We start from the raw sequence: 26,589 nt of genomic DNA, 5'->3' as shown, positions 1-26,589 counted from the left end.
GGAGGCGCTGCGAGCGGAGATGGCGGCGCAGCTGAACGTAGAGCAGCAGCTCGAGGTGTCGCTCGACGGCCTCACGCTGAGTCCGGACTCGGAGGAGCGGCCCGGCGCGGAGGGTGCCCCCCTGCAGGCACCGCTGTCCTCGCCCCCCGGGGATGGACTGGGCTCGGGCGCCGCGGGGCAGCACCGGGAGCCCGGGGAGGCGGCGGCTGAGGGCGCGGCCGAGGAGGCGCGGCGGATGGAGCAGCACTGGGGCTTTGGCCTGGAGGAGCTCTACGGCCTGGCCCTGCGCTTCTACAAAAGTGAGCGGGTCACTCGCCTCTGCGCGGCCGCGGGCCGGCCATGCCTGCCCCACCCACCCGAGCTAGGCCGGGGTGACCGGAGCGCCGCTCCGTCCTTGGTGGCACCCGGAGTTTGTCAGTACCGGCCTAGCCCCTGGTCACACCCCTGAGACACCTAGAACCTAGTTTAGCAGCCCGTGTCGCCTGAGATTGCTGGGGCGTTACACCTGGTTTAAGTTTTCTGGTTAACTGAGCTAGAGAGGGAGAAGAGCGCGCGCCTCCCGGGGCTCCTCTTCTGGGGTGGATTTTTCCTTTTTCTTATTTATCGGGTTTCCTCCCAGTCTTCCATAGCTCACAACAACATTAAAGCGATTTAAAAAAAAAATCTTAGTGGAAGAAAATTGTATTGGTTCCCACACTTACCTTTTCTAGCCTTGGAAACCGTGAGAATGTATAGGACGTGATCATTCGGCGATAGGGATGTGGCGAAGGATAAAGTGAAATACTAAGTTCATTTATTTCCTTTTGCTTGAGTAAGTAAATAAAGGCCACTGTGTTCTAGTAACTTCTAAGTGGCTAGGAAACTCTATCTTGTAAGTGATTAATGAAGACTAAGGCGAGAAGTTCTCATTCTCTGTTTTTTAAAAAAACAAAATTGTGATGTGCGGTGGTTTTCCTCCGTTTTTCTTCTCTAGTTAATAGTGGACATGACAGTCACAAGATTTGGTCAGTGGGAAAGAGATTGACTAATAGTCTGATTTTTAAAAGATATTTAGGTTCTTGAGTGGGAAAGCAAAGAGAGATAAGGGCAAATGAAACTTTCAAAGTGGTTGCTAGGCTCCACATGTGTTCCGGAACAGCGTATTTATGACATTTCCCAGAGATCATGTTTTTGGGTTACATGTTTGCCAGCTAAAGTTGTGCTGTTCACTGTCGTCGCGACCCATGTTAAGGTAGTTTTGTTTTTAAGTTAGCTTTAATTGTGCAAACTAGTGAAATTCTGCGGAAAAATTCCAGAACAATAAATGGTCACTCTCCATACATAATGTTTTAAAGTTTACCCTTGAACTGTTCAGCGCCAGGGCACCAGGAGTTCAGCCTTGACTGTGTGGTAGCTGAATGGGGGGTGGGGGGAACTGGTAGCGAGTTTCTCGATAGTGAGTTTAGGATCACTTTATCTCTTTAGTCACAGGTTTGATCTTAGAGTTGTAAATACATGCAAATCCACCAGTTTCTGTACAGTTCACATAGCAGCACTTGCTCTTAAAAGTTAATTTTTGGAGCTTGCTTTTCAATAACAAACTGCAAGAAACAGGGAAGAACCAACTTTAACTTTTTTTTAAAGAAGTTTTAATTTTGTGTGTGAGTGAGAGAGTGTCAGTGTCAGCGTGGATCCCCAGAATCTCTGGAGCTGGCACTCAAGGATGTTCTGAACTACCTGACTTGGGTGTTGGGAATTGAGCTAGGGTCCTTGGGAAGAGCATTGTTCATTCTTTACCAGTGAGGTTCTATGGCTTCAGAACCAGAGAGAACCAACTTCTAATCTTTGATTTTGCTGCATGGGTAACAGAGGGAGGAGGGATATTTCGTCTGAGCCCATCTTATTTGAAAATAGCAATATCTGCTTTAAGAGAAGAAAACACTAATGGTATCACACACTTAATCCCAGAACTAGGGAGGCAGAGGCAGGTGGATCTCTGAATTTGAGGCCGGCCTGGCCAACACTGTTCTGGGACAGCCAAAGCTATATAGAGCCTGTCTAAAAACAATAACAACAACCACCTAAGCAAACAAATTATTAGCTTAGAACATTGTATAATGGGCAGCAAATTTAGCATCGTTTTGGGTCAGCAGCCTCATTCTAAATTATTGTTGCTATATAAATTCCTAGAAATGTAACTAGACTCACATTTAAGACTTAGTTTTAGGGCTGGAGAGATGGCTCAGCAGTTAAGAGCACTGACTGCTCTTCCAGAGGTCCTGAGTTCAAATCCCAGCAACCACATGGAGTCTCAAAAAAGACTTAGATTTTTTTTTTTTAATTTAAGATTATTTATTTATTATATGTAAGTACACTGTAGCTGTCTTCAGACACACCAGAAGAGGGCATCAGGTCCCCTTACAGAAGGAAGTGCATCGATGGGGGTAGTTTGCTCAATTCCTAAATTAAGTGATTAAAACTATGTCCAGGCACTTAAAACAGCTGCATAGCAACTCAGCTAATTTGTGTGCGTTATTGCTTGTGATAACAGTGAGGAGCAGGTAGTATAGCCAGAGCTAATTACCAGAGGGAAAAGGATCAACAGAAACCGGGGTGAATCCAGTAAGGCTGCTTTTGTTTATTTGTTTGGGGTGTGTATATGAGTATTTTCTATGTGGAAGTCACAGGACAGCCTTGGGTGTTGGTTCTCCTTGAGACAGCATCTCCTTTGCTGCTTTGTACACCAGTCTAGTCATGTGCCATAGTCCTGTTCTAGCTTCTCTTTATGGAAGAAAGCTGAGTTTACAGATGTCCACTATTTTGTGTTTCTTGAGTTTTTTTTTTTTTTGTTGTTGTTTTGTTTTTTTAAGGAGATCTAAACTTAGGTCCTCATGCATTTACAGCAAATAAATGCTGAGCCATCATTCCCAACTCGGCCCTTCATTTTAAATTACATTTTATCTTCTGTGGACTAAATTTGAATTGTGAAAGCAAGATTATTTTCTATTAAAAATAGCTGGAGAAGCCTAGGATGCAGCTCAGTCGGTAGGGTGCTTGCTTGTCTGGCTTTAGGACCTGGGTTTATCAATGCTACCATATAAGCAAGCCATGGTGTTGCAGGCCTGAAATTTCAACACTTAGGGTGTAGATCTGAAGTTTAAGGCCACTCTCAGCTACATAGTGAGTGCAAGACCACTCTGGAATAGATACATGAAATACCCCACCCCACCCACAGTCAAAAAGTGTTTTGTGTTGCATACTTGTAATAGTGATGATCATAAGTCAGTGATGGATGACTTTATCAACAACTGGATTTTTTACTAAGGTGAAGTGCTTGCTCAGCGTGCATAACAGAACATACATAACTAGGCCCTGAGTTCTACCTCAGAGGATGGGACTTGTAAAATAACATGAGGTGTTCGTTATGATGAACCTGTAAGTTAGAGTTTTACTATCTAAACATCAGGGGTTTTTGTACCCTTGTGGATAAGGCTTAATCCCAGGATACTGTTGTGAATGGTACAATCTTCGCTCTTAAGGAGCCTGGAAGCAAAAGACTTAAAGGGCCAGTTGACACCTGCAGAGCAAATGTGTATTGAGGAAATAGTGCCACTCCAGAAAGGATAGTGGAGAGGGGCTGGGGCTGGGCATGTGTGTCTGGGAAATGACAAACAGGAGGCAGTTGGATGAAGTGAGGAGAAAGTTGAATACAGATCCTGGAAGGTCTTGATGAAGTTGTGTATAGTTAGCCTTCTTGTTAGATGAACAACTAGCGAAGATTTTTCAGAGGAAAGAAATTGTTCTTAATTCTATTTTAGCAAGATTAGGCTTTCTTAGCCTTTTCTGTTAAGGTCCAAAAAAATTCCAGAGCTTTATACTTCTGGGGTGAAATTAGCTTGGTTTTGTTGAGTTATTCAGGGCTTAGATTTTTCCTTTTCAAATATTTAATTGCGGTTAGTTTGTCTGGTAGGTTGGTTGCATTAATTTGTTATTTCAAACTAATGGTTGTCAGTGGTTACAGAGCAGATATTTACTAGATGTCAGGTGCATGCTGCATGCATACTATTTTACTGAATCCTCCCCCTGGGAGTTCTGTGTTATCTGTATCTCTTAGTTGAGGGACTTGGCCCAGGCTATTCAGTTATTTCTTGTAAGAGGCACGGTTGGATCTCTCTCTGGTTTCAGACAGTTATTCCACTGCAAAAGGTGAAAAGTAGGTAGGACCCGACTTTCTGGTAATACACTGAGGGAAAGAATTCAAATGTACTATTGAGTTACTTTGTTACTTGAATATTTTTGGCATGAAAATATTAAGAACAAGTGGAATGATCAGAGTTGGTTTTGTTTGGTTTAGATTTATTTTATTTACATGGCTGTATGAATATATATATGTACCACTTGCTGCCTGCTGCCCTCAGAGACCAGAAGAAGGCATTGGGTCCCTGGAAATGAAGTTACAGATGGTTATGAGCCACCATGTGGGTTCTGGAAATAGAACCCAGATCCTCTGAAAACACAGCCAGTGCTCCAGCCCCTTTTGATCAACTCCTGTTCTCTAGCTTTTTAAATCTGATGGTATGGGTAGCTTTAACTGCAGTGTCTTTGATTAATAAAGTTGAATACCCATTTAGATGTTTATTAGCCTTTTCCCCCTGTTGATATAATTCAATTCATATTCTTTTTCTTTTTCTTTGAGGCAGTGTCTCTATGTAGCCTTGGCAGTCCTCAAACTCAAAACTCCTAGAGATCTGCCTACCTCTGCCTCCTGAATGCTGGGACTAAAGGCATGTGCCAACACTGCCTCGCTTTTTGTTTGTTTATTTCTTAATTTTATTTAAGAGTACACTATGTGTATGGATGAAACTTGTACATGGTTTATACTTGATTTTTAAAATATTTTCATATTTATTGGTGGAGGCAATATCATGATGTGTGGTCAGAGGACAACTGAGTTAGTGCTTTTCTTCCTCTATGTGGATTAGGGATCAACCTCAGGTTGTCAGATTAGCTGCTGAGCCATCTTGCCAGACGGGGTTTTGTTTTTTGTTTTTGTTTTTGGTAGTTCATTTTTACTAGAATCAATTAAAAACTATTATGACTGTTTTAATGGGGGGATTATTTAAAGATTATCATTTTACCAGGACCCAGTTATATACTGTTTTTGAGTATAAGTAATAGTTCATTTTTTGTCAGACTAGCTTAATTCTGCCTTTCTTTTTTCTTGTATTTATTTTTCAGAGACAGTCTTGCTATGTAGTCTAGGATGACCTTGAACTCACTGTATAGCTTACACTGTCCTCAAACTAATGGTGATCTTCCTGCTGAAATTCTTATTATAGTTGTATGTTATCACCTTTGATTTTGCCTTCTTAATAGCCCTATTGGAAACCTGTCAGAGTCAATGATAAGGAAAACAAAGAATCACATAGTAATAATAATAATATACTGTTGACCTTTGACATGGTGATGTCATCTTCCTTTTATTGATAACTAAACTAAGAAAGTAACTCATTCCACCACGACAGGGAAATGTCTGAGGTGTAAACGCCACCCAACTGATTCCAAAGCCCATGCCAAAACATCAGACAGCCTCAGTGGAGCAAATATACTTTAAATACAGCCTTTCGAAGTATATATGTGTGATTTAATGCATGATCCTATTCAAAGTGATTAAAATTGTTTTTTAAGGATCATTTTTAGCTCTACATGGTGGCAGAGGCAGGCAAATCTCTGAGTTTCTAGCTAGCTTGGCTCTGAATAGTGAGTTTCAAGCCACCACGTGCAGCATGGTGAGAGATCCTGTCTTACAAACAACAATAAAAATAAGCACTTAAAATATGTTTTTCTTAAATGTATGTCTAATGTTCAAATTATACTGTTTATGTGCCTGTTGGCAGTTTGACAGATGTATTTCTCTGTGCTAACTTTAACATAAATAATGATAGTTCAACAAAAAAAATAATTCAAGCTGGTTATGGTGATCTATGCCTGCAATCCTAGTATTTAGGGACTGAATCAGAACTGAATGTGAGGCCGACCTGGGCTGCATAAAAAGCTAGAACCCACCCTGGGCTATAGTAAAAGACCTGACTTAAAGAAAAGCCATAGAGAGTGAGAGGATGAAGAGAAGATCTTCTATAAAGGATTTGTACTTTAAGCCCCATTAAAATTTAGTAGGTAAAATAACAATCTGAACCTACTGTCTTATGTTATTGGCGTACTCTCTATCCATAGCAAAGCTTCAATGCGCTTCTAATGCTGGAAACTGTATTTTGCCAACACTAATTGTTTTCTTTTAATTTCATTTCTTTTAGTAAAAGATGGCAAAGCCTTCCATCCAACTTATGAAGAAAAACTGAAGTTCGTGGCACTGCATAAGCAAGTTCTTTTGGGGCCATATAACCCAGACACTTGCCCTGAGGTTGGATTCTTTGATGTGTTGGGGAATGATAGGAGGTAACAGTGTTTTCTTATTTCGTAATTTAATAATAATAGAAAGAAGTATAATATATATATTGCTTAAGGTATAAGTAGCAAACTTCTTAGCTTAACACAATAACTAAAACATTGATTTTGCTCATAGATTCTAAATCCTATTGTGGAAGAAGTTTACTTATCTGAGTATAAAACAAGTACTATTTCATCTGATTCTTTCTAAATAATATTAAAAGCAGCCATTTAAAACATGTGCTGGGCTAGAGAGATGGCTCAGTAGTTAGGAGCAGTGACTTCCAGAGGTCTTGAGTTCAATTCCCAGCAGCCACATGGTGGCTCACAACCATCTGTAATGGGATCTGATGCCCTCTTCTGGTGTGTCCAAGGACAGCTACAGTGTACTCATTTACATTAAATAACTCTTTAAAAAAGCAAAAACAAATATGCTACTCGACCTGGAGAGATGGCTCAGCTGTTAAGAGCACCAGCTGCTCTTCTAGGGGTCCTGGGTTTGATTCTCAACAGCCCTAACCATCTGTAATTCCAGTGTCAGAGTAACTGATGCCCTCTTCTGTCCTCCAAGTGCACAGATAAACATACAGGCAAAACACTCAGACATAAATAAAAAATAAAATGCATACTATTGGTTTCCTCATTGAGACATGGAATTTTGCCAGAAAATGGAATATTTTTGTTTAGTTCATGTTAAAAATGTAAAGAAAATATAGATTACTTTTTGTGAATAAACAAAATGTACTTATATTTTGGATTGTTTATGGCATCTTATTTAATATATCAATGTAAATTTGTTGAAACTTGAAGTTTTGACCTTTTTGCTTCTGGTAAAAACAGTTTATTTTAATTGTAATTGAGTTTTTCATATGTAGATTTAAGTATGATTCTCATTCTGCTAAGGGAAGAAGATAACCGTTCTTTTCTTTCTTTGCAGGAGAGAATGGGCAGCTCTGGGAAACATGTCCAAGGAAGATGCCATGGTAGAGTTTGTGAAGCTTCTAAATAGGTGTTGTCCTCTCCTCTCAGCATATGTTGCATCCCACAGAATAGAAAAGGAAGAAGAAGAAAAAAGAAGGTGATGTCACAGGACATGGTAGCACACAGGGCAGGCACTGTGCATTGACACTTTGCTTTCTGGAGTGTGTTCTGTCAGAGATCTTCTTACTGTTCTTCACTTCCTGCTTCTTGATTGCAATTTTTCAAATCTCTTCATGTGAGTGGGTGAAGGGAGGAGGGGCTGCTTCCTTCTCTGTACCTCGTAAAGTGAACCTACCTCCTATCTGTAGAGGTGTTCCTTACCCCACCCCCACCCCAGAGACAATTTTGCTACTGTAGCCCAGGTTGGCCTCCTGAATGAATGCTGGGATTATACATGAGTACTGCTACAAAAGTACTAGCTATTTTCCTTCCCTCCTATTCTCTGATGTTGGCTTTGGATCCTAGATGACTTGTTAGTTAGTTAGTTAGTTAAATTTGGAGTAGCTTCTACAGAGCTCACTGGTTTCTGTTTCTGAGATTCTCTCAGCACCCATGTGGAGGCTCACAGCATCTATAATTCCAGTTCCAGAGAATCCAACATTCTTCCAAGAATGCCGATTCACAGACATACATAAAGGCAAAACGTCCATATACATAAAATAAAGATTAAATTAAAAATTAGACAAAGAATAGCCTAAGCATGAAGGAATTATAGAATTGCTTCACTGGAGGCTCATGCCCTGTAATCCTGCTATTTGGAAGGCAGAGCCAGAAGATTGCTCAAAATTCAAGACTAGCCTGTTCCTCATAGCAAGTCCCAGGCTAGCCAGAGCTGTAGTCTTAAACAAACAAATCCAGTGACATAAATAACATTTCATCGATAAGTAACCAAAATAATGTTTTGCATCCCAATAAAAATACTTTTAATTATATTTATTTTCTGTATATAGGTGTTTTGTTTGCATGTATGTCTTTTTTTTTTTAAGTATTTATTCTTTTATGAGTACACTGTAGCTGTCAGACACACCAGAAGAGGGCATTAGATCCCATTATAGATAGTTGTGAGCCACTATGTACTATGTGGTTGCTGGGAATTGAACTCAGGACCTCTGGAAGAGCAGCCAGTGTTCTTAACCACTGAGCCATCTCTCTAGGCCCATGTATGTCTTTGTATTATGTGTATACATTGTTCTCAGAAGCCAGACAGGGTTGGTTCACCTGGCACTGGAGTTCCAGATGGATGTGAGCCACCATGTGGATGCTGGGAGTCAAACTTGGGTTCTGGGAGAGCAGCCTGTGCTCTTAACCACTGAGCTGTCTTCCCAACCCCCAGTTTGAGTCTTTAAAAAAAAAAAGATTTATTCTTAAATTTAATTTTATGTATGTATGAGTAGACAGAAAAGGGCACCAGATCCTCTGGAGCTGGAGGTGAGGGCTCTGGAGACTGAATTCTGGTCTCTCAGAAGATTAGTAACATGCTCTTAATTGCAGAGCTTTCTTTCCAACCTTCCCTGCCCTATCCATTTTATTATTATTATTTTTTTTAAGATTTATTTATTTTATGTATATGAGCACACTGTTGCTGTCTTCAGACACACCAGAAGAGGGCATCAGATCCCATTACAGATGGTTATGAACCACCATGTGGTTGCTGGGAATTGAACTCAGGACCTCTGGAAGAGCAGCCAGTGTTCTTAACCACTGAGCCATCTCCCTATTTGGTTGGTTTTTTGTTCCCTCCATTAATTTATTTACTTATTCACTTTACATCCTGATTGCTGCTGTGTAGTCGGTCTCCCGTCAGCCCCTACTCCAAACCCCACCCCACCACCCCCCATCCACCTTCACACAGTCCCTCCATCTCTCGCACAGTTTTTTTTTTTTGTTTTGTTTTTCAAGGCAAGAGTTTTCTCTGTGTAGCCCTGGCTATCCTGGAACTTGCTGTGTAGACCAAATTGGTCTCGAACTCGGAGATCTGCCTGCCTGCCTCCCTCCCCATCCCCCCTTCCCCGAGTGCTGGAATTAACGGTGTGCTGCCTACTTTTAAAGACAGGGTGTCACTGTATATCAGCCTGCCTCTGCCTTCCTAGTTCAGAGAACCACTGTGCCAGGCTAAGACTTGGTACTTAATGAAAATGGAATAACATCATAGAAAGGTGATTTATATATGATTGTACACTGTTGAGTCTGATACAGTGTCTTTGAAAGTTGCCCCTTTTTTTTATTTTGGTTTTTATTTTTACTTTGTCATTAGAGACTGTGAAAGTACCCACTTAATAATTATTCTTGATGCAGTCATGTTTGTTGTGAGATTGACTCTGACTCCATATTTTGTTTTTACCACATAAAAGTTTGTGTTTCATATTTTGAGAGATTGCTTGCTATTCTCGTCTTATTTTCACTGGAAAGTGAAATATTAATGAGTTAAAAATAGATTGTGCACAGTTCATTCTCTTTGCTCTCTATACCGTGTAGAAAGGCGGAGGAGGAACGAAGGCAGCGTGAAGAGGAGGAGCGAGAGCGGCTGCAAAAGGAGGAAGAAAAACGGAAGCGAGAGGAGGAGGACCGGCTCAGACGGGAGGAGGAAGAGCGGCAGCGGATAGAAGAAGAGAGGCTTCGGCTGGAACAGCAAAAGTGAGTTTGCTGCTTAGATTTTATTTAAAAATGAAAGCCAGGGTACCACCCTGTTTCTGGGATTTTACCTGTGTGTCTTAGAACATTCTGTGACTACGCCTGGGAAGATGGGTGTTTTCTCCTTTCATGTTTACCAGTGACTTCTGTTTGTTATCAGAGGATAATTAATGTGTTGAAATTTAGAGTTAGCGTGTAAAACCTAGAGACTAAAAGCAGCAGCAGAGGTTACTCAGTTGCTCTGTCTTGAGTCCAGTGTCTGTTCTCACGACCTCTTACCTTCTTAGTCTTCCTCTTTGTTCTTACTGCCTTCTATAGTTTCCGTCTGCTTTGTTTTACACAAGACTGTCCGTCTCACTTGGGAATTTTGTGATCCGTTTTCCATGTATCTGAGACCAGCTAGAGTCCACGACCCAGTTAAAAACCCTGAGGACCTAGAGCCTAGCTAGCCCAGTGTATATCAGATAGCCATTCCTAGACCTAGTGCAGGACATGGGAGCTGAAACTTCCTTCTTCAGAAAAGACTGAAAGCCACTTTCACAGAAGGCCTGGTCTTTCAGAGAGCAGCTGGAGACACCAAGAGGAAAACACGGGGAAGAAGGCCTTGGGTTCTTGGGATGGCATGGCAGAAAAGTTAAGCTGGAGAACTTAAGGTATATTGAGTTCTCTTTGCTTACAGCTAGTTTCTCAGAAAAACATTCAGTGGTCACCAGCCTCAAAGTAATCCATGGCCTCAGTATACTTCGAAGGGAGGTTTGAAATGCTGTTCTCTTTTGAATTTGGAGTTGAATACCTTAGCTGGGCCCAGTGTCATGCTTTAGTCAGGAGTGTGATTTACTTAATATATCTGTTATTTACTACATAAATTTGAAGTCTTTGGTAAGTAGTCACATAGCAGTTTTGAAACATAATTTTCTCAGAAAGAAATAAAAATAATTGAACTAATTTGACAGAAATTGGTGTCTCCAAACAAGGCACAGTAGTGTGCAGCTACAATCCCAGCACTTCGGGGGCTGAGTCAGGGCCTGGCATTGTATAATATGACCCTGTGCAGGGAGGCAGGGAGGGGAAGAGAGAGGGAGAGAGCGATCAGTGAACAAGGAGCATGCCCTGCTTTTCTTATCCTCAGCGATTCCTGATAAAGTGAAATGCTACAGCCCGCCCTGCTTTCACTGGTTCTATTCATCCTTAACAGAGCCTGGAGCACCAGCTGCTCTTCTGCCTTGTGCTCTTCTGGAGGTTTAGGTAGGGAAACCATAGCCAGCGTCAAACACCATCCATGCCCAATGGCAGTCTGTCTCACAGCATTGTGGTGAGTTAGTGTTGCTGCCACCAGACTATCTATATTTGAGTTCTGGCTCTTGAGTCTAGCTGCAGTAGATTTTGGACAGTTACTAAACAACCTTAGAGTGTCCTCAAAGGCTAAGTGCATTGGTACATGTAAATGTTCTAAACAGTGCATGGCACATCAAAAGAGCACAGTAGTGTTAATAATTATGACATTGATGGTGGTGATGTACTTAGTATTCTCTATTCCAACTTTTCTTGGAAAACCTAAGGAAAAAATTAGAGGTCAGGTTTTTTCCTTAAGTATTCTGGGCCTAGAATACATGCTTTTTGGTATACATTATTGGCCTGATTATTTTTAAGTTATAAACTATAAAAATACACAAGGACATTTTATTTTGTTATGAACAGTCTCCTGTTGTCAGACTGGCATGTACTTATTAATGTTTTTAGGCAGCAGATAATGGCAGCTTTAAACTCGCAGACTGCCGTGCAATTCCAGCAGTATGCAGCCCAGCAGTACCCAGGGAACTACGAGCAGCAGCAGATTCTCATCCGCCAGCTGCAGGAGCAGCACTACCAGCAGTACATGCAGCAGCTATACCAAGTCCAGCTGGCGCAGCAGCAGGTATGACGGTGGCTGCAGAGAAGGTGTTGTGTCTCCATGGAACCCAGGTTCTTTCCTACCAGTCATGAATGAATTTTGCATTAGCTAGTCTAAGGTATAAAGTAACTCTTTGGTTAATCTTTTAGGCAGTCTGTGTAGCATTGTGTTGACAGTTACAAAAGAAAATGCAGGATCTTGAACCTCAGAAAATGTACTGTATATTGTCACAAGGGCATGTGAGAGTTGTATAGGTCAGTGTCATGACAGTGAGTCTGGTATGGACTGTTAATAGTGCCCTGGAACCATGAGGGCCTGAGTAACTAGCGATAGCATAAGAACGTTTTTCAGGCAAAACATGCACTGTTGGGATCAACAGCTTTAAAGGATGGAGTCCACTCCCATAAGGCCAAAGGCTGGTTCCTCAAAGCTGGGGCAGATCCAGATCCATTATAACTCATGACAGCACAACTCCTTCTCCAGCATCCTGGTCCTAAATATTTCCTTCAACATTTAGGTAGTTTGAGCTGGAGAGATGGCTCAGGTGATTGTGGCCTATGCTCAACCAAAAATACAGGAGAAAGTGCTTAAGGGAAGACATGGAAAGAGTGGTACTTGAGTTCTGTCCTGGCTCTGCTGTTATCTTCGACTTTCTGACGTGTTACTGCTGCTCCAATTTCCTGCCTTTTCTCTGTTCTTTGAGAATAAGACACAAGATCAAGGTTTCTAACCTCACAGGATAATAAAAGGAAGATAAGGATAGTAACTAGGCCTGGTGTTGTAAACCTATAATACCAGCTACCCCGGTGGCTGAGAGTTCACGCTAGTCTGGGCACCTTAGAAGGACCCCATTTCCAAGTAAAAAGGGGGAGAGATGGGATAGATGGGAATAGGTAAATTGATTGATTTACAAATGCTCACTATATTGGGCATTTTTGGACAGAGTCAACATACACACATTCATTATACAATAATAAATGTTTTTAGGAAAGTAGAAATTTTTAAAATAAATGGACCTCTCTTCTCCTAGTCTTAGAAACCAATGAGATGTTAAAAGGCTCTATAGGTTCTGTATAATCCACGATCGGATCAGAAAGTACTAAACCATTTTAATAATAATAATAATAATAATCCTTTTTGAAAGATGCTTCTCCCTCTTATGTAGCCTTTTTCTACCTTATCACTTCTTTCCCCTTTTTCTGCTTAGTTGATAGGCATTGAGATAATTAATAAGGTTACTGTTATATCTAGTCTTGTTCATAGGCTGCTGTCTCTTTATGAGGAGAAAGTCATCCTGGTAGAATAAATTAAAAAATGGGACAGAAGTCGCAGTTGGAATTAGTATGATCATATTCTAATTGGTTGCTTCTGGAACTAGATAGGTCTAGTAGACTACCTGAGAATTGAGCCTCACAGTTCATTACCACTCAGGTTCTTTTCTTCCAATTACTAATGAATTTTACATGAGGAGAAGGAAGAAATGGAGTTTACTAGTCTGAAGTATTAACTTTTGTGTAAACACTGAACAAGACTGCTGTGCCTGTCCTTTTGATGGTATAGCTGCCTAGCTTGTCTTATTCTATTGTCCCTATACCCTTTGAGTTTTTGTTGTCTTTTTGGTTTTTGGTGGGATATGGGTGGGAGGGTGTTTGTTTTTTGGGTTTTTTTTTTTTTTTAAGTTGATTTGGTTTGGGGAGGGTGTTTGTTTTTTGTTTTTTTCAAGACAGGGTTTCTCTGTGTGACAGTGCTGGGTATCCTGGAACTCACCCTATAGACCAGGCTGGCCTCAAACTCACAGAGATCTGCCTGCCTCTGCTTCTCAAGTGCTGGGATTAAAGGCATCACCACTGCCACCAGTAGTCTTAGGCTTCTTGTGTGTCCCAGACTGAGAGTCTAAACCCCGCCTCTCAGGGACTGCGATTACAAACAAGCACTGCCATACCAGATCTTGTGCTTTCTAAACCTTCCCCAAAGTATATGTCTTTTTTAAAAAGAGAGTTGCATATGTAATTGCAGCTTGCTGTATCTAGTAAATATCCTTGTCAGTGGGATCCAGAGAAGGGAGTTTACTGATTTTACTGGAGAGTTTCATGATTTCCTTCAAGAATGTTTTCACTCCCTTCACCATCATGTAATGTTTTGGATGTGGTTTTTTTTTTTTTTTTTTTTTTTTTTTTTTTGGTTGCATGCGTTTTTTTTGAATAGCTGGTGCCTTTTCCTTGGAAGTGATTTTGAGTCTAAGCCTTAAAGTCTTCTATGAAGTGGCAGAGAGAAGTGTTTAAACCCAGCACTGGAGAGGAAGACAGGTGAATCTCTTTGTGAGTTTTAGGCCAGTCTGTACAAATAGTTCAAGATCAGCCAAGCTTGCATAGAGAGACCCTGTCTTTGGGTCACAGTGGCAGGAACTTGAGATAGATGATCACATCACCTCCACAGTCAAGAGCAAAGAGAGATGTTGCTTTCTACTGAGTTTCCCCACTCACACTGTTCAAGAGCCTTACCTAGGGAGTGGTACTGCCCACAGTGGGCTGGGTCACATCAATTATGTAATAAAGACAGTTACTGCTCACAGACATTTCCATAGACCAATCCAATCTAATATAAACAATATTTTACAAGACTTTTCCTAGCAGATTCTAAATTATATCAAGATGACAATTAAAACTAACTTGTATAGTGAGTCATCTTACCAACCATTAGGAATTTGGGGGGGATTTATTTACTTATCTATCTATCTATCTATTTAGATTTATTATGTATACAGTGTTCTGCCTGCATGTATGCCTGCAGGCCAGAAGAGGGCATCAGATCTCATTACAGATGGTTGTGAGCCACCATGTGGTTGCTGAGAATTGAACTCAGGACCTCTGAAAGAGCAAAAAATGCTCTCAACCTCTGAGCCATCTCTCCAGCCCACCTTCCCCCCCCTTTAAAGATTATTTATTTTATGAGTATGGGTATCTTACCTGAATGTATGTCTATGTGTGTATACATACCTGGTGCCTGCATAAACTGGAAGAGGGCACCAGAACCCTGAACTTGAATGGCAGATGCTTGTGAACCACCATTTGGATACTGGAAACAGAATATGGGTCTTCCAAAAGAGTAGTCAGTACTATTAGCCACTGAACTGTCTCTCTGGCTCCTACAATCTAAATACATACTAGTTAAGTATTATGTCTTTATTTTCCATGAGTAAGTTGTTTTATTTCTCTAAGTACAGAAAATGTTGTGTGTGTACTAATCACACTGTAGTTGATAACACAGTCTTGAATCTGTGCTAAGGTGTGTCAGCAGCTCTCATTGGTATTGCATGTCATGGCAGCCATGGGCAGAGTGTACGTGTTCTGTGTTCTGTGTTCAGGACCAAGGCTATGTGGAAGTGGCCTTCATGCAGTCAAGTAGTAGCGCTCAGCTCTACCTGAGATGTATTATACTTTAATTTTGAACAGATCTGTAGTCCTTGTGCATTCAGAAACCCTGTGCTGTTGTCAGATTTTATGACACATTCCCCCCCCCCACAAACACACACATACTCAGTTCTGTGGCCTCCATATGGATTTGTAACCCAGTTTAAAAAGCTGGGTGCTAGCCAAGTACTCTACCACTGATCCTCCTTTTATTTTTAAGATTAAGAGACTCATTGAGTTGCCCAGCCTGGCATTTTGTATCTCAGCCTGTTTTGAATTTGCAGTCTTCCTGCCTCAGCCTTTCAAGTATCTGGAGTGACTGGCCTGTGCCAGTGGAACTAGCAAATTCCTTTTCTTTGTACTTTCTCTTTCCTTACTTCAGGCTCAAGACACTGCTGCCTTAGCTTCCTAAGCGCTGGGATTCTAGGTTGCAGCACTGTACCCAGACCAGTATTGAATTTTAAGTGAGACAATACTTTGACCTCTAACTTCATTATTATAACCCTTAACTCTTAGATCAATGCTTTTTGTTTGTTTGTGTCTTGGTTTTTCAAGACAGTTTGTGTAGTCCTGGCTGTTGTGGAACTCACTCTGTAAACCAGGCTGGCCTAGAATTTATAGAGATCCTCCTGCCTCTGTCTCCCGAGTACTTAGACTAAAGACATGTGCCACCACCACCTGGCTAGATCAATAGTTATTTTACAGCTTGATTGATGGCTTTATTAAATTTTAGGCTGGATGTGGTAGCATGTGCCTTTAATCTCAGCACTTGAGAGGCAGATGCAGGTGTAAGGCCAGCCTGGGCTACCGAAGCCATGTTTCAATCTATCGGTAAATAAATAAATAAACAAACAAATGGATAACTACACACACTTTATTAAACATTTTTTTGTTGGAGCCTGGGGAATGATTCAGTAGACGAGTGCCTGCTGAGGCTAACATTAGGCTCCATAAAACCTAAATTAATTAAAAAAAAAAATTGTGATTATAGTCTTTGTATGAATATTTCTGTCTATATTAGAATAGTTGTCCACGTATAAGGGTTTTGTTTGCTACTTTATACATTCATCTAGTTCACCAGTTACAGCTTCTGTTTTTGTGAATCTTCTGTGGCCATTTGTTTCTTTGAAGTTACTTTCAATTTCTGTAATTCTGATTTCTGTACTTGATGGTTCAGGTGGAGAAGGTTCAGGTGTTGGTTTTGTTTTTTGTTTTTTGTTGTTGTTCCCACTCAGCCTCTTGAGTGCTGTGCTGGCATATTTAGCATATCCAGTTTGTAGTTTAAAAGACAGTGTGTGTGTATCCCTGGTTGGCCTGGTACTCACTCTGTAAACCAGGCCAGTCTTACACTCAGAGATCTGCCTGACTGCGTCATGAGTGCTAAAGTTAATGGTATACACCATCATCTCCTGTCTATAATGGTACTTTTATTAAAAAACAAAAAATACCTTTTTCTACCCAATCTTATGAATATATATCTGCTGGGCATGGTGGCACGTGCCCTTAATCTCGACACTCACGGGGGCCAGTGGCACATTACTACACTTAATCTTTGCCCTTAGTAGTTTTATCTGAGATTGAATGCTAATCATGTTTGGTTGTCAGTTGGTGTTTTATTAATATTTATTACAGATAAGATAAAACTGGCAAATATTAATTAGTAACTTCTTAGAATGCTTTAGTATAGAGCAAACACATGGTGCAGGCATCACTCCTAGGCAAATGTTAGCCATTTTCATAAGAGCATTTGAACTTTTTCTCAATTTGTAGGCAGCATTACAGAAGCAGCAGGAAGTAGTGGTGGCTGGGGCTTCATTGCCTGCATCATCAAAGGTGGACACAACTGGAACAAGTGATACACTGTCGGTCAATGGACAGGCCAAAACCCACACTGACAATTCTGAAAAAGTCCTTGAGCCAGAAGCTGCAGAAGAAGCCTTGGAAAATGGACCAAAAGGTATGATCTTTGTTTTGGCCCATGTATTTATTCATCCAGATGTTACTCTTAGACCTTGTAAAAAGCAAAAACCAGGAGGATAAGCTGGGTAGCTTTTGGGAACACTTACAGCACTCCTTGGCTCTTTGAGTCTGAATCTGATGTTTCTAATGATGCAGACATAGGAGATCAAGGCTAGAGATCTAGCTCTGCTGAGAGAGAGCAGTTGCCTAGTGTTCACAAAGCCTGGGTTCAGTTTGAGGCACCACATGAAACTGGATGTGGTGGCACATGCCTGTTATCCCAGCAGAGATCTGGTATTTAGACATTTGTCAAATTAACCAACTTCATAAAGCTTTTGTTTTTGTGATCTTCTGAGACCGTTTGTTTCTTCCTAATTTTAATTTTCAGCAGTTGGAAATAAGGATGGGGAGGTTTACGTGGTTTTTCTTTTTCTTTTATTTTTCTCCCCACTTCAGCCTGTGAGTGCTGTGCTGGGTTGAAGCAGACATAGGTAGGGAGGATTCCTGAAACTCACTCTGACCTTCCTTAACTTTTTAGAACAAGTAAGAAAAATAGCTTCAGAGAAGACTACTTTAGTCTTACTGAGGGTTTTTACCAGTGTTTGCTTCACAGTTACTGATTGACTCTGTGAATGTATGTGTGCACATAGAGAGGTCAGAAGACAACTTGGAAAATTTGGTTTTCTCTCTCTCTCTCTCTCTCTCTCTCTCTCTCTCTCTCTCTCTCTCTCTCTCTCCTCCCTCCCTCCCTCCCTCCCTCCCTCCTTGTCTCCCTCTCTCCCCCCCCCTCTCTCTCTCCCCCTTTCCCTCTCCCCCTCTCCCCCTCTCTCCCTCTCTCCCTCTCTCCCTCTCTTTCTCTCTCTCCCTCCCATGTGGACTCTGATGAATAATCTCAAGTAATCAAGCTTGGTGACCAAGTACCTTCACCCGCTGAGGCAGCTCATTGTCATTTTGATTTGTCCTCTTCCTTTTTTTTTTTTTGGAGACGAGGTCTCTCTATGTAGCAGTGGCTGACCTTTATCCCAGAGAGCTCTGTCTGCCACCAAAGTGAAGTGGCCATCAACTCACTGTGTAGCTGAAGACTTTGAATACTAGTTCCTACTTTATGTAGTGCTAGTGACTGAACCCAGGGATTTGTGCATGCCAGGCAAGCACTGAACTGAGCTGTATCCCCAGCTCTGCAAGGGTTTACAAATGAGAGGGAATCTGATTAACTTAGCTGAAAAACCTGCTGAGTTCTGAGTTCTGCAGTACATGTGAATATTGCTCAGTAACGAGATGTTTGTCCTTTCCTTGTGAGTTCCTCCAGTAGCTCTAATATTGTCCAGGATTTTCTGTTTTTCTTAGCTCTTTTCAGAAAAGCCCTTAGAACTTTAAGATGCCCAGAGGTTAAGAATTTTTTCAATGGGTAGAATGAAATGAATGCAGACTGTTAGGAAAACTCACTTGTAAGATTGTGGATTCTGTTTTATTGAAAGGGTGTGGTGACCTCTGAGTACCTGTGACCTTGGATATTACAATGACCTGAGAAGCTTTTCTGGTTCCTTCCATGCTTGGTCTGACCTCACCACATTGCTCTTGGTGTCAGATGTTCTCTGCAGGGTAAGAGCCCTTTGCCTCAGCTTTTGTAAATCCTGTTGCCTTTAGACTCTCTTCCAGTGATTGCAGCTCCATCCATGTGGACAAGACCACAGATCAAAGACTTTAAAGAGAAGATTCGGCAGGATGCAGATTCTGTGATTACCGTACGGCGAGGAGAAGTAGTCACCGTTCGGGTCCCCACTCATGAGGAAGGATCGTACCTCTTCTGGGAATTTGCCACAGATAGTTATGACATTGGGTTTGGGGTTTATTTTGAATGGACAGACTCTCCAAACGCGGCTGTCAGTGTGCATGTCAGTGAGTCCAGTGACGACGAAGAGGAGGAGGAAGGTAGGCCTTGGTTCACATTCAGTCCTGCTAATGCTCATGGACAGGGAGTCCTCTGTTCATGAGTGGGATGTTGGGTGAAGAGGCTCTGAGGAAGGCCCATCTGAACATGAATGTCTCTAAAATGCCAGGAAAGTCTATTTGGTTCTTAACATTGTTCTACTTATAGTCTTGTTTTTGGAAAGCTAAATATGTGAAGACCTTTTGAGGTGTGTTGTTTGTACATTTTGTTTTTAGACAGGACCCTGCTTTGTTGTCCAGGCTGGTCTTGAACTGGTGGACTCAAACAGTCCCCTTCCTTGCCCTCCCTAGTAGCTAGGACTACTGTGGTATGCCTCCAGGCCCCAGTTTGGAAGAGCAAGCAAGAATTCTTGTCAACAAAATAATTTATGTTTCTGATAACATTTTTGTTTTAAAGGTAGGATCCTACTCTGTTAGTTCAATGCCAGCTACACAGAGAAACCTTATCTCGAAAAAATCAAACAAGCAAAACACCAAAGCAAACACCAAAACAAAAAACAAAGACAGGATCCTCCCTGAGTGCTAAGACTATAGGTGTGAGCCACCACCACATCTGGGTAAGACAGGGCTTCATGGAGCCAAAGCTGTCCTTTAATTTACTATATAATCAAGGATGGCCTTGAACTCCTGATTTTCCTGCCTCTGCCTCCCAAATGCTAGCTAAAAAGTTGTGTGTAGGGCTGGAGCGATGGCTCAGTGGTTAAGAGCACTGAGTGCTCTTCCAGAGGTCCTGAGTTCAATTCCCAGCAACCACATGGAAGCTCACAACCATGTGTAATGGGATCTGATGCCCTCTTCTGGTGTGTCTGAAGACAGCTATAGTGCACTTATATGTAATAAATAAATCTTTTTAAAAAAAAGTTGTGTGTAGTAGGTCGGAGTGGCACGGGCAGACCTTCACCCAGGAAGCAGAGGCAGGAAACTCTGAGTTTGGGGACTCATCTAATCTACATAGTGAATTCCAGGACATCCAGGGCTGCTATACAGGAAAGCCCTGTCTGAGAAAACCAAACAACCAGGCTGGAGAGATGGCTCAGCTGTTAAGAGCTCTGAATGCTACTCTTCCAGAGGTCCTCAGTTCAGTCTGTTTCCAGCAACCACATGGTGGCTCACAACCATCTGTAATGGGGTCTGATCCCCTCTTTTGGTGTGTCTGAGGGCAGCTACAGTGTATTCATATAAATAAATCTTTTTTTTAAAACGACTTTATTTTACAAAACAAAGATAAATGTACAGATTTTAAACATTTTTTGCGTAAAATTATACATTTTTGTCAGTACTGTTTTTTCAGACATATAAATAAATCTTTAAAAAAATATATGGGGGGAAACCAATAACAACAAAAAGTTGTGCATAAATAAAGAAAACTCACCCGATTTCAGCCACTCTTCTCTTTGGAAATCACTGTTTTACAAGGGTGACTTTTCATTCCTCTCAGTAAACAGTCAGGAGTTTTGAATGACCTTAGTAAGCTAACTTGCTCTAAGAAATAAGTTAAAGAATCTTTGAGAAGCTGCCCTCCTCACTTTTGTTAGCTGGAAAAACTAGAACTTAGGACATTTCTACAAGCTCTGTCAGCCATATTGAAACTGACATAGGTCTGTAGGGGCAGGCTATGAGTATGGCTGAGAACCCTGGTTCCACACTTCAGGGCTAACCAAGCTGTCTTGTTCTTGTTAAGAATACTTTGGTATTTCATGCTGATATTGAAATGGGCTTAAGAGCTGCTGTTGGAATGGACAGAGTCCATTTGACTTTCAAAGTCAACCTTTCTTTAATCACATTGCTGTGCTTTATCACCACTGGCTCACGTGGAGTCTTACAGAGCTGTTAGCCCATGAGCATGTCTTGAAATTCACTTAATACGTAGTTTAGCAATTGAAATTTCGTACTAGCTTTTCAGCTCCAGAGACAAATGTTGTTATGTGCCATTTTTATATGAACTACCAGAGTATCCCAGGCATCTCAGTACATCTTGCAGACTCTCTCCCTCTCTCCCTCTCTCCCTCTCTCCCTCTCCCTCTCCCTACCAGGCTGCCCTCAAACTCAAATCCACTTGCCTGCTTCTCATGTGCACCACCAATAGGTTGACATGCCTGTCTTGTTTTTTAAGATTTTTAAAGTTTGACTTTTTATTTTAGTTGAGGGAATATTTTGCCTTCTGTATGTTTTTGTACCACATGGATGCCTGATGCCTGCAGAGGTCATGTCTTCTGGAACTGGAGCCTAAAGAATTGTGAGCTGCCATGTGAATGCTGCCAACCGACCTCTGGTCCACTCTAAGGACAAGTTATCTTAATGGCTGAGCCAATTCCAGGGCTTTGGCATTTTGTTTTTAACAATGTTGATTCTGATGTACTAGCAGCAAAGTGAGACATTTCCCATAATACTTAACAAAACCAAAAGTTAGAGGAGGGGGCAAGGAAAGGTAGGATAAAGGTTAAGAGCACTCAATGTTCTTCCAGAGGTCTCACGTTCAGTTCCCAGCACCCATATCCTGGAGCTCACAACACCTGTAACTCTAGCTCCAGGAATTGTATAGCCCTGTCTTAATAAAGGGCCACTACCACTCCTGTTGGTCTCAGTAGTCACATGGCATACTTTCACACACACACACAAGTTAAAATACATATATTTTTTAATTTTTGAAAGGTATCTCAGTAATCTTTGGTTCTGTGGATGTAACAAGATTGGGTCTTGAATTAATGAACCAGTTTGTCTCTCGGATGTCTTTATAGGCAGTGGTATATATTGGAGTGACCCTATAACCCTCATTTCTAAATAAAATACTTTTTTAAGATTGATGTGTGTGTGTGTGTGTGTGTGTGTGTGTGTGTGTGTGTAAGCATGTGTCTGTGGAGATCAGCAGACACTGTCACAGACTGAAGCTGAGGCTAGAGGTGGTTGTGAGTGCTGGGAGCCACACTTGGGTCCCCTGAAATGCAGCGAGCAGTATTAACTCTCCAGCCCAGCATAAAGACATTTAATTGAAGGCGTTGCTGTAGTAAAGCTAGTTTTATTTGGGTCTCCTTTATGGGTGCTGAGATTTTGTTTTGTTTTTTGAGGTGCGGTTTTGTTATAAATTGCTCAGGTGTATAGGTAGAGTGGCCTTGTGCCCACAGAAATCCTTCCTCTAGGATCATAGGCCACACCCACACCTGTTTTGGGGTTTGGGTGTTTTTTTTTTTTGTCTTTTGATTCAAGATTTCACACCTGGCCCAGACAGCTCTCAGATTCATTGTGTAGTTTAAGTTGGCCTTGAATTTATGGCAGTTCTGCCTCAGTTTCCCTTGTGCTGGAATTATTGGTGTGAACCACTGTGTCCAGGTCTCCTCTACTTTTTTCTTTTTCTTTTTCTTTTCTCTTTTTAAGCTCTCAAATGTTTAGAATTACCACCCATCCCCCAAAGGTTTCACTGAATAGCCTTGGCTGTCCTGGAATTGTCTGTAGACCAGGCTGGCCTAAAACTCAGAGCTCTGCCTGCCTCTGCTGCCCAAGTACTGGCATTACAGGTGTGCGCCACCACTACCTGGCAGGTTTCCCAGTTTCTAACTTCTTAAATTGTACATTGAACTTCTCTAAATGAGCCGTTATTGATACTGGTATTGGTAAATTTGTATGTAATTATTCAGATTTCATAAGTTTCTACCTAATTTTTTTAAGATTTATCCTAAAATACCACATGGTATAATTTGTTTTATTTCCTTAAATTCCTTGAGAGCTTCTCATACTTTTAACATTCCTGGCTGTGAACATTAAAATAGAGTTAATAGATGTTGCCAAGGTTCACTCTGCCTTGTTAGAGACCTTAGAAGTCTTTCACCTTCTATATTGAAATGCTCTTGATCTGTTTTCCTTGAGGTTGTTTATATGTAATATGTTAGACTGAGACATTTTGGAATAATCTCATTCTTACAGACTATTAGTGTTTCTTCCCTAACTTGTTATAGCCCAGCAAACTATTAACAGTGAGAGTCTCTACTGTGGTTTTTATATTAAAATATACAGATGCTACAGTCTGCCTCGGCTACCTTCTACCCTTCCTAAAATGAAGGTATGTTCATTGTAGAGCAGCAGTTTTCTTCGGTGTTCCGTGGCTAAGACTGTTATATATAAGGAAGGAGTTAGGAACTGATTAGATACAGAATGGGAAATATAAGCTGGGAATGTGAACAGCAATAACACAGAAGGCTGGGGCACAGGTTGCTACTTCTACCCTGTGTCTGTCACCGTACTTTCGGAGCCCGGCAGCTATGCATAGTGGTGGCCAGGTATTCAGGTGAATGAGGAACATGCACAGTTGACTGAGTTAAGAGAATTCCTAAGAAACAATACCTCAAAGCCTGTAGTTTCATTGTTTGATGAGTGAGGTGATATTCCTGGATCTAACACTTGACTTGTGTCTTCTGTTCTTTCTCACTGTCTCACAGAAAATGTCACCAGTGAAGAGAAAGCCAAAAAGAATGCCAACAAACCTCTGCTGGATGAGATTGTACCTGTATACCGGCGGGACTGTCATGAGGAAGTGTATGCAGGCAGCCACCAGTATCCAGGGAGGGGAGTCTATCTCCTCAAGTTTGATAACTCCTACTCTCTGTGGAGGTCCAAGTCAGTCTACTACAGAGTCTATTATACTAGATAAAGCTGGTGTTACAGAGTTGGGAGTCTAGGGTTGAACAGAAGATGACATTTAATTTCCTTTGACTTTTGTGGCGCATAGGAGTCAGTGTTTACCTTCTCAATTTTGTTCTGATGGTTTATGAACTCTTGTTGAGAACCAAGATTCCTTGAGACTCTTTAGCATTAATGCTCTGAGGTTAAAAGCAGTTCCGAAGACTCATCTAGCCCTTGGGTGCTGACCAGCAGAGCCGCTAGTGAATATTGGAGTTACATGAGCTACGTGTTAATATTCAGTCTCCAAAATAAGCATCCCAGCATTGCCCTGACCTGGCTGGTGGGTGCGCTGCTGTCTGTTCAGTGTACTCCGCAGAGCCGCGTTAGAACTGTAACTGGGAGCGCCTCTGAGCTAGTCTGCTCCATGCAGCCGGCTGTAACTGAAGTGCAGCAGTTAGAGACTTAAAAAGCCCAAGACTTAACAGATTATAGTAGAAAAGAAATGGCCTCAACTTGATCTTACCTGAGTAACCAAGGCTGTTTTGCTTTGGGTACAGCTATTTAGTTAGTTATGTTACAGAGAATTATTTTCTAAAAGAATCTTAAACTTAGACTATTCAAACCCAGTAGGTAACTGACGTGTAGATTCATAGAAGACCTCAGCACCCTTCCCACCAGGTCCTCAGACTCTCAGGCCTTTTCTTCCATTTGCCATTCACAAGACTGCTAACAAAACAAAACTAGTTGATGTTTTGTGGAACATCTCAAATTGAAACTATTTTCTGTAAAAACATATAGCCAGGAGTTTTATAAACTCAGCTGGCACCTAATGAATTAAAATATGCAAAATCACTTTAGTGTAATTCAGCATTTGAAGAGTACCATTGCACTAATAGGAAATCACTGCCAGAGATGGTCCAAATCTCTACTTGTTATTAGGGCACAAACCAATCCACAGTCCTAGAGTGGAGTTACAATGTAGAGAAAATGGGAAATGCACATGCTTAATTGTTGCAGCTTTAATCTATGTCCTGCTGGTGGTAAAAGGATCTTTAGTTCTCTTAGGAAAACAAATCCACATTCATTGTTTCAAATTTGTATAAGAGGTTGACTGTCTAAAGAGAGGGTAGTATAGATAGAAAATGACAGAGACAGTGTGTACCTAGTGTACGTTGTCACTGAAGTCTTAGAGTTAGTTAATTTTGTCATCACAGGTCCCTCCCAGGGTCCCACTGGCTAGCTGCAGTATGCACAGGTCACTACATTCAGGCTGTTTGAGGTCTTCATATGCTGCATTTCTTTCTGTTTTTAATACCTGGTTTTATAGGTTCTCTTGTTTGTTAAGAAACTGGATTATTTTCTCCTAACCAGTGCTTAATTTGTGTTTTTGAATTTTCATTCAGAAGTAACCCAATGTCTACACTGTTACATCCAGAATATTCATTAGGCCCCACAGCTCTTCTGTATATATAGAAACCACAGAGTTAGGATTTTTTTTTAATGAGAAAAATACTGTATTTAAAATGTAAAATAAACTTTTAAAAAGCAAGCACTAATATATATTTCTTTCAGCCTTTGATTACAGTTTTGTCCTTGCACATGTTAAGATAAATTATCTTCTAAAAATCTTGTTCGTGGGAGCAGTGTTTGTCACTTTACATAGCCATCTCTGTCACGTGTTCACATCGGAACGTTTTTGGTTCTAAACTTTTTTATTGCCTTTGGCTGTTGATTAGTACCATACAAGTGCGATTTCAAAAAGATCTTGAAAGTAAAATATTTAATCAATTAAAATGCTTATCTGTAATTCGTTGATATTTCTGTTAATACAGTTTCCTGAAGCACTTAATTGTCTTTCTTCATTTAGATAGGATAAGAAATGCCTTAGATGGTCTAGTTGAAAAAATACCTAAGTCTTTCTGACTGGCTAGTTTTTCCTGTGAATCATAGTGGACTTTAAATTGTTCAGACTTGACAGAAAGGGAAGTGTTGGCTTTTCATCCTGCAGATGACTGGGTTGTCAAGTATTTCCCAGAGCCACCATGTGTGTCTTTGCTGTGATGTGGAAGATAACCTGTTTTATCATGGCTCCTGGGGTGTGTGGTCTCAGCATTGGGCCACAGTGGATGCAGGGCTAATAGGATGGAGTGTTTAGTCCTTGTGCTGTGTGTGGTGTAAGTCCAGTCAGGGGAGCTGTTTGGAAGCCATGTTAACCACTGTCTTAGAGAAGAGAAGCAGCTGCTTCCAGATAATAAATGGCTGCCAGTTACCCACTAAGTGTGGCAGACACTTCAGCAACCCAAGCCATCTTTGTTTCATTCCCGAGTTTTTTTCATGCCACCTAAAAATGTATGTCTGTGTATCTGTTAGGGGCAAAGCAAATCTTAATTAATTTCTCTTCACCATTGTGACCAGACTGGCCTCAAGCTTCCTGTGTAACCCATGCTGCCTTGAATTCCCAGCCCAGCTTCTGCCTCCTAAGTGCTGAGATTGTAGATGTGTGCACACCCAAGCCAGTGTCGGACTTTTAAATTAATTTATTCACGTGTGCAGGTGTTTTACCTCCATGTATGTCTCTGTGTGCCATGTTCACGCCTACTGCTTGCAAAGGTCTAAAGAACTCTAAAGAGGCATTGAGACAGCCTGGAACTAGAGGTTGTGAGCTGCCACATATACATTGGATTATACATGGGAAAGAGGGGGTTTGATTTTGGTTTTTTTTTTTTA

General features: G+C 41.2%; 1 protein-coding gene across 1 annotated transcript; it reads left to right on the top strand.

Moving 5' to 3' along the window:
• Positions 1–25,697, top strand: ACBD3 (acyl-CoA binding domain containing 3). Its single transcript, XM_080936657.1, has 8 exons — positions 1–299; positions 6,294–6,435; positions 7,364–7,504; positions 9,883–10,041; positions 11,779–11,953; positions 17,110–17,296; positions 18,946–19,230; positions 23,679–25,697. The coding sequence occupies exons 1-8, from the start codon at positions 20–22 to the stop codon at positions 23,888–23,890; spliced, it is 1,581 nt and encodes a 526-aa protein (XP_080792783.1). The 5' UTR covers positions 1–19; the 3' UTR covers positions 23,891–25,697.
• Positions 25,698–26,589: the final 892 nt, after the last annotated feature.

This window comes from Micromys minutus (genome assembly GCF_963924665.1).
Source record: "Micromys minutus genome assembly, chromosome: 1".
NCBI lineage: Eukaryota > Metazoa > Chordata > Mammalia > Rodentia > Muridae > Micromys > Micromys minutus.
Note: the sequence above shows the minus strand (reverse complement) of the source record. Positions and strands in the feature narration are given on the sequence as shown.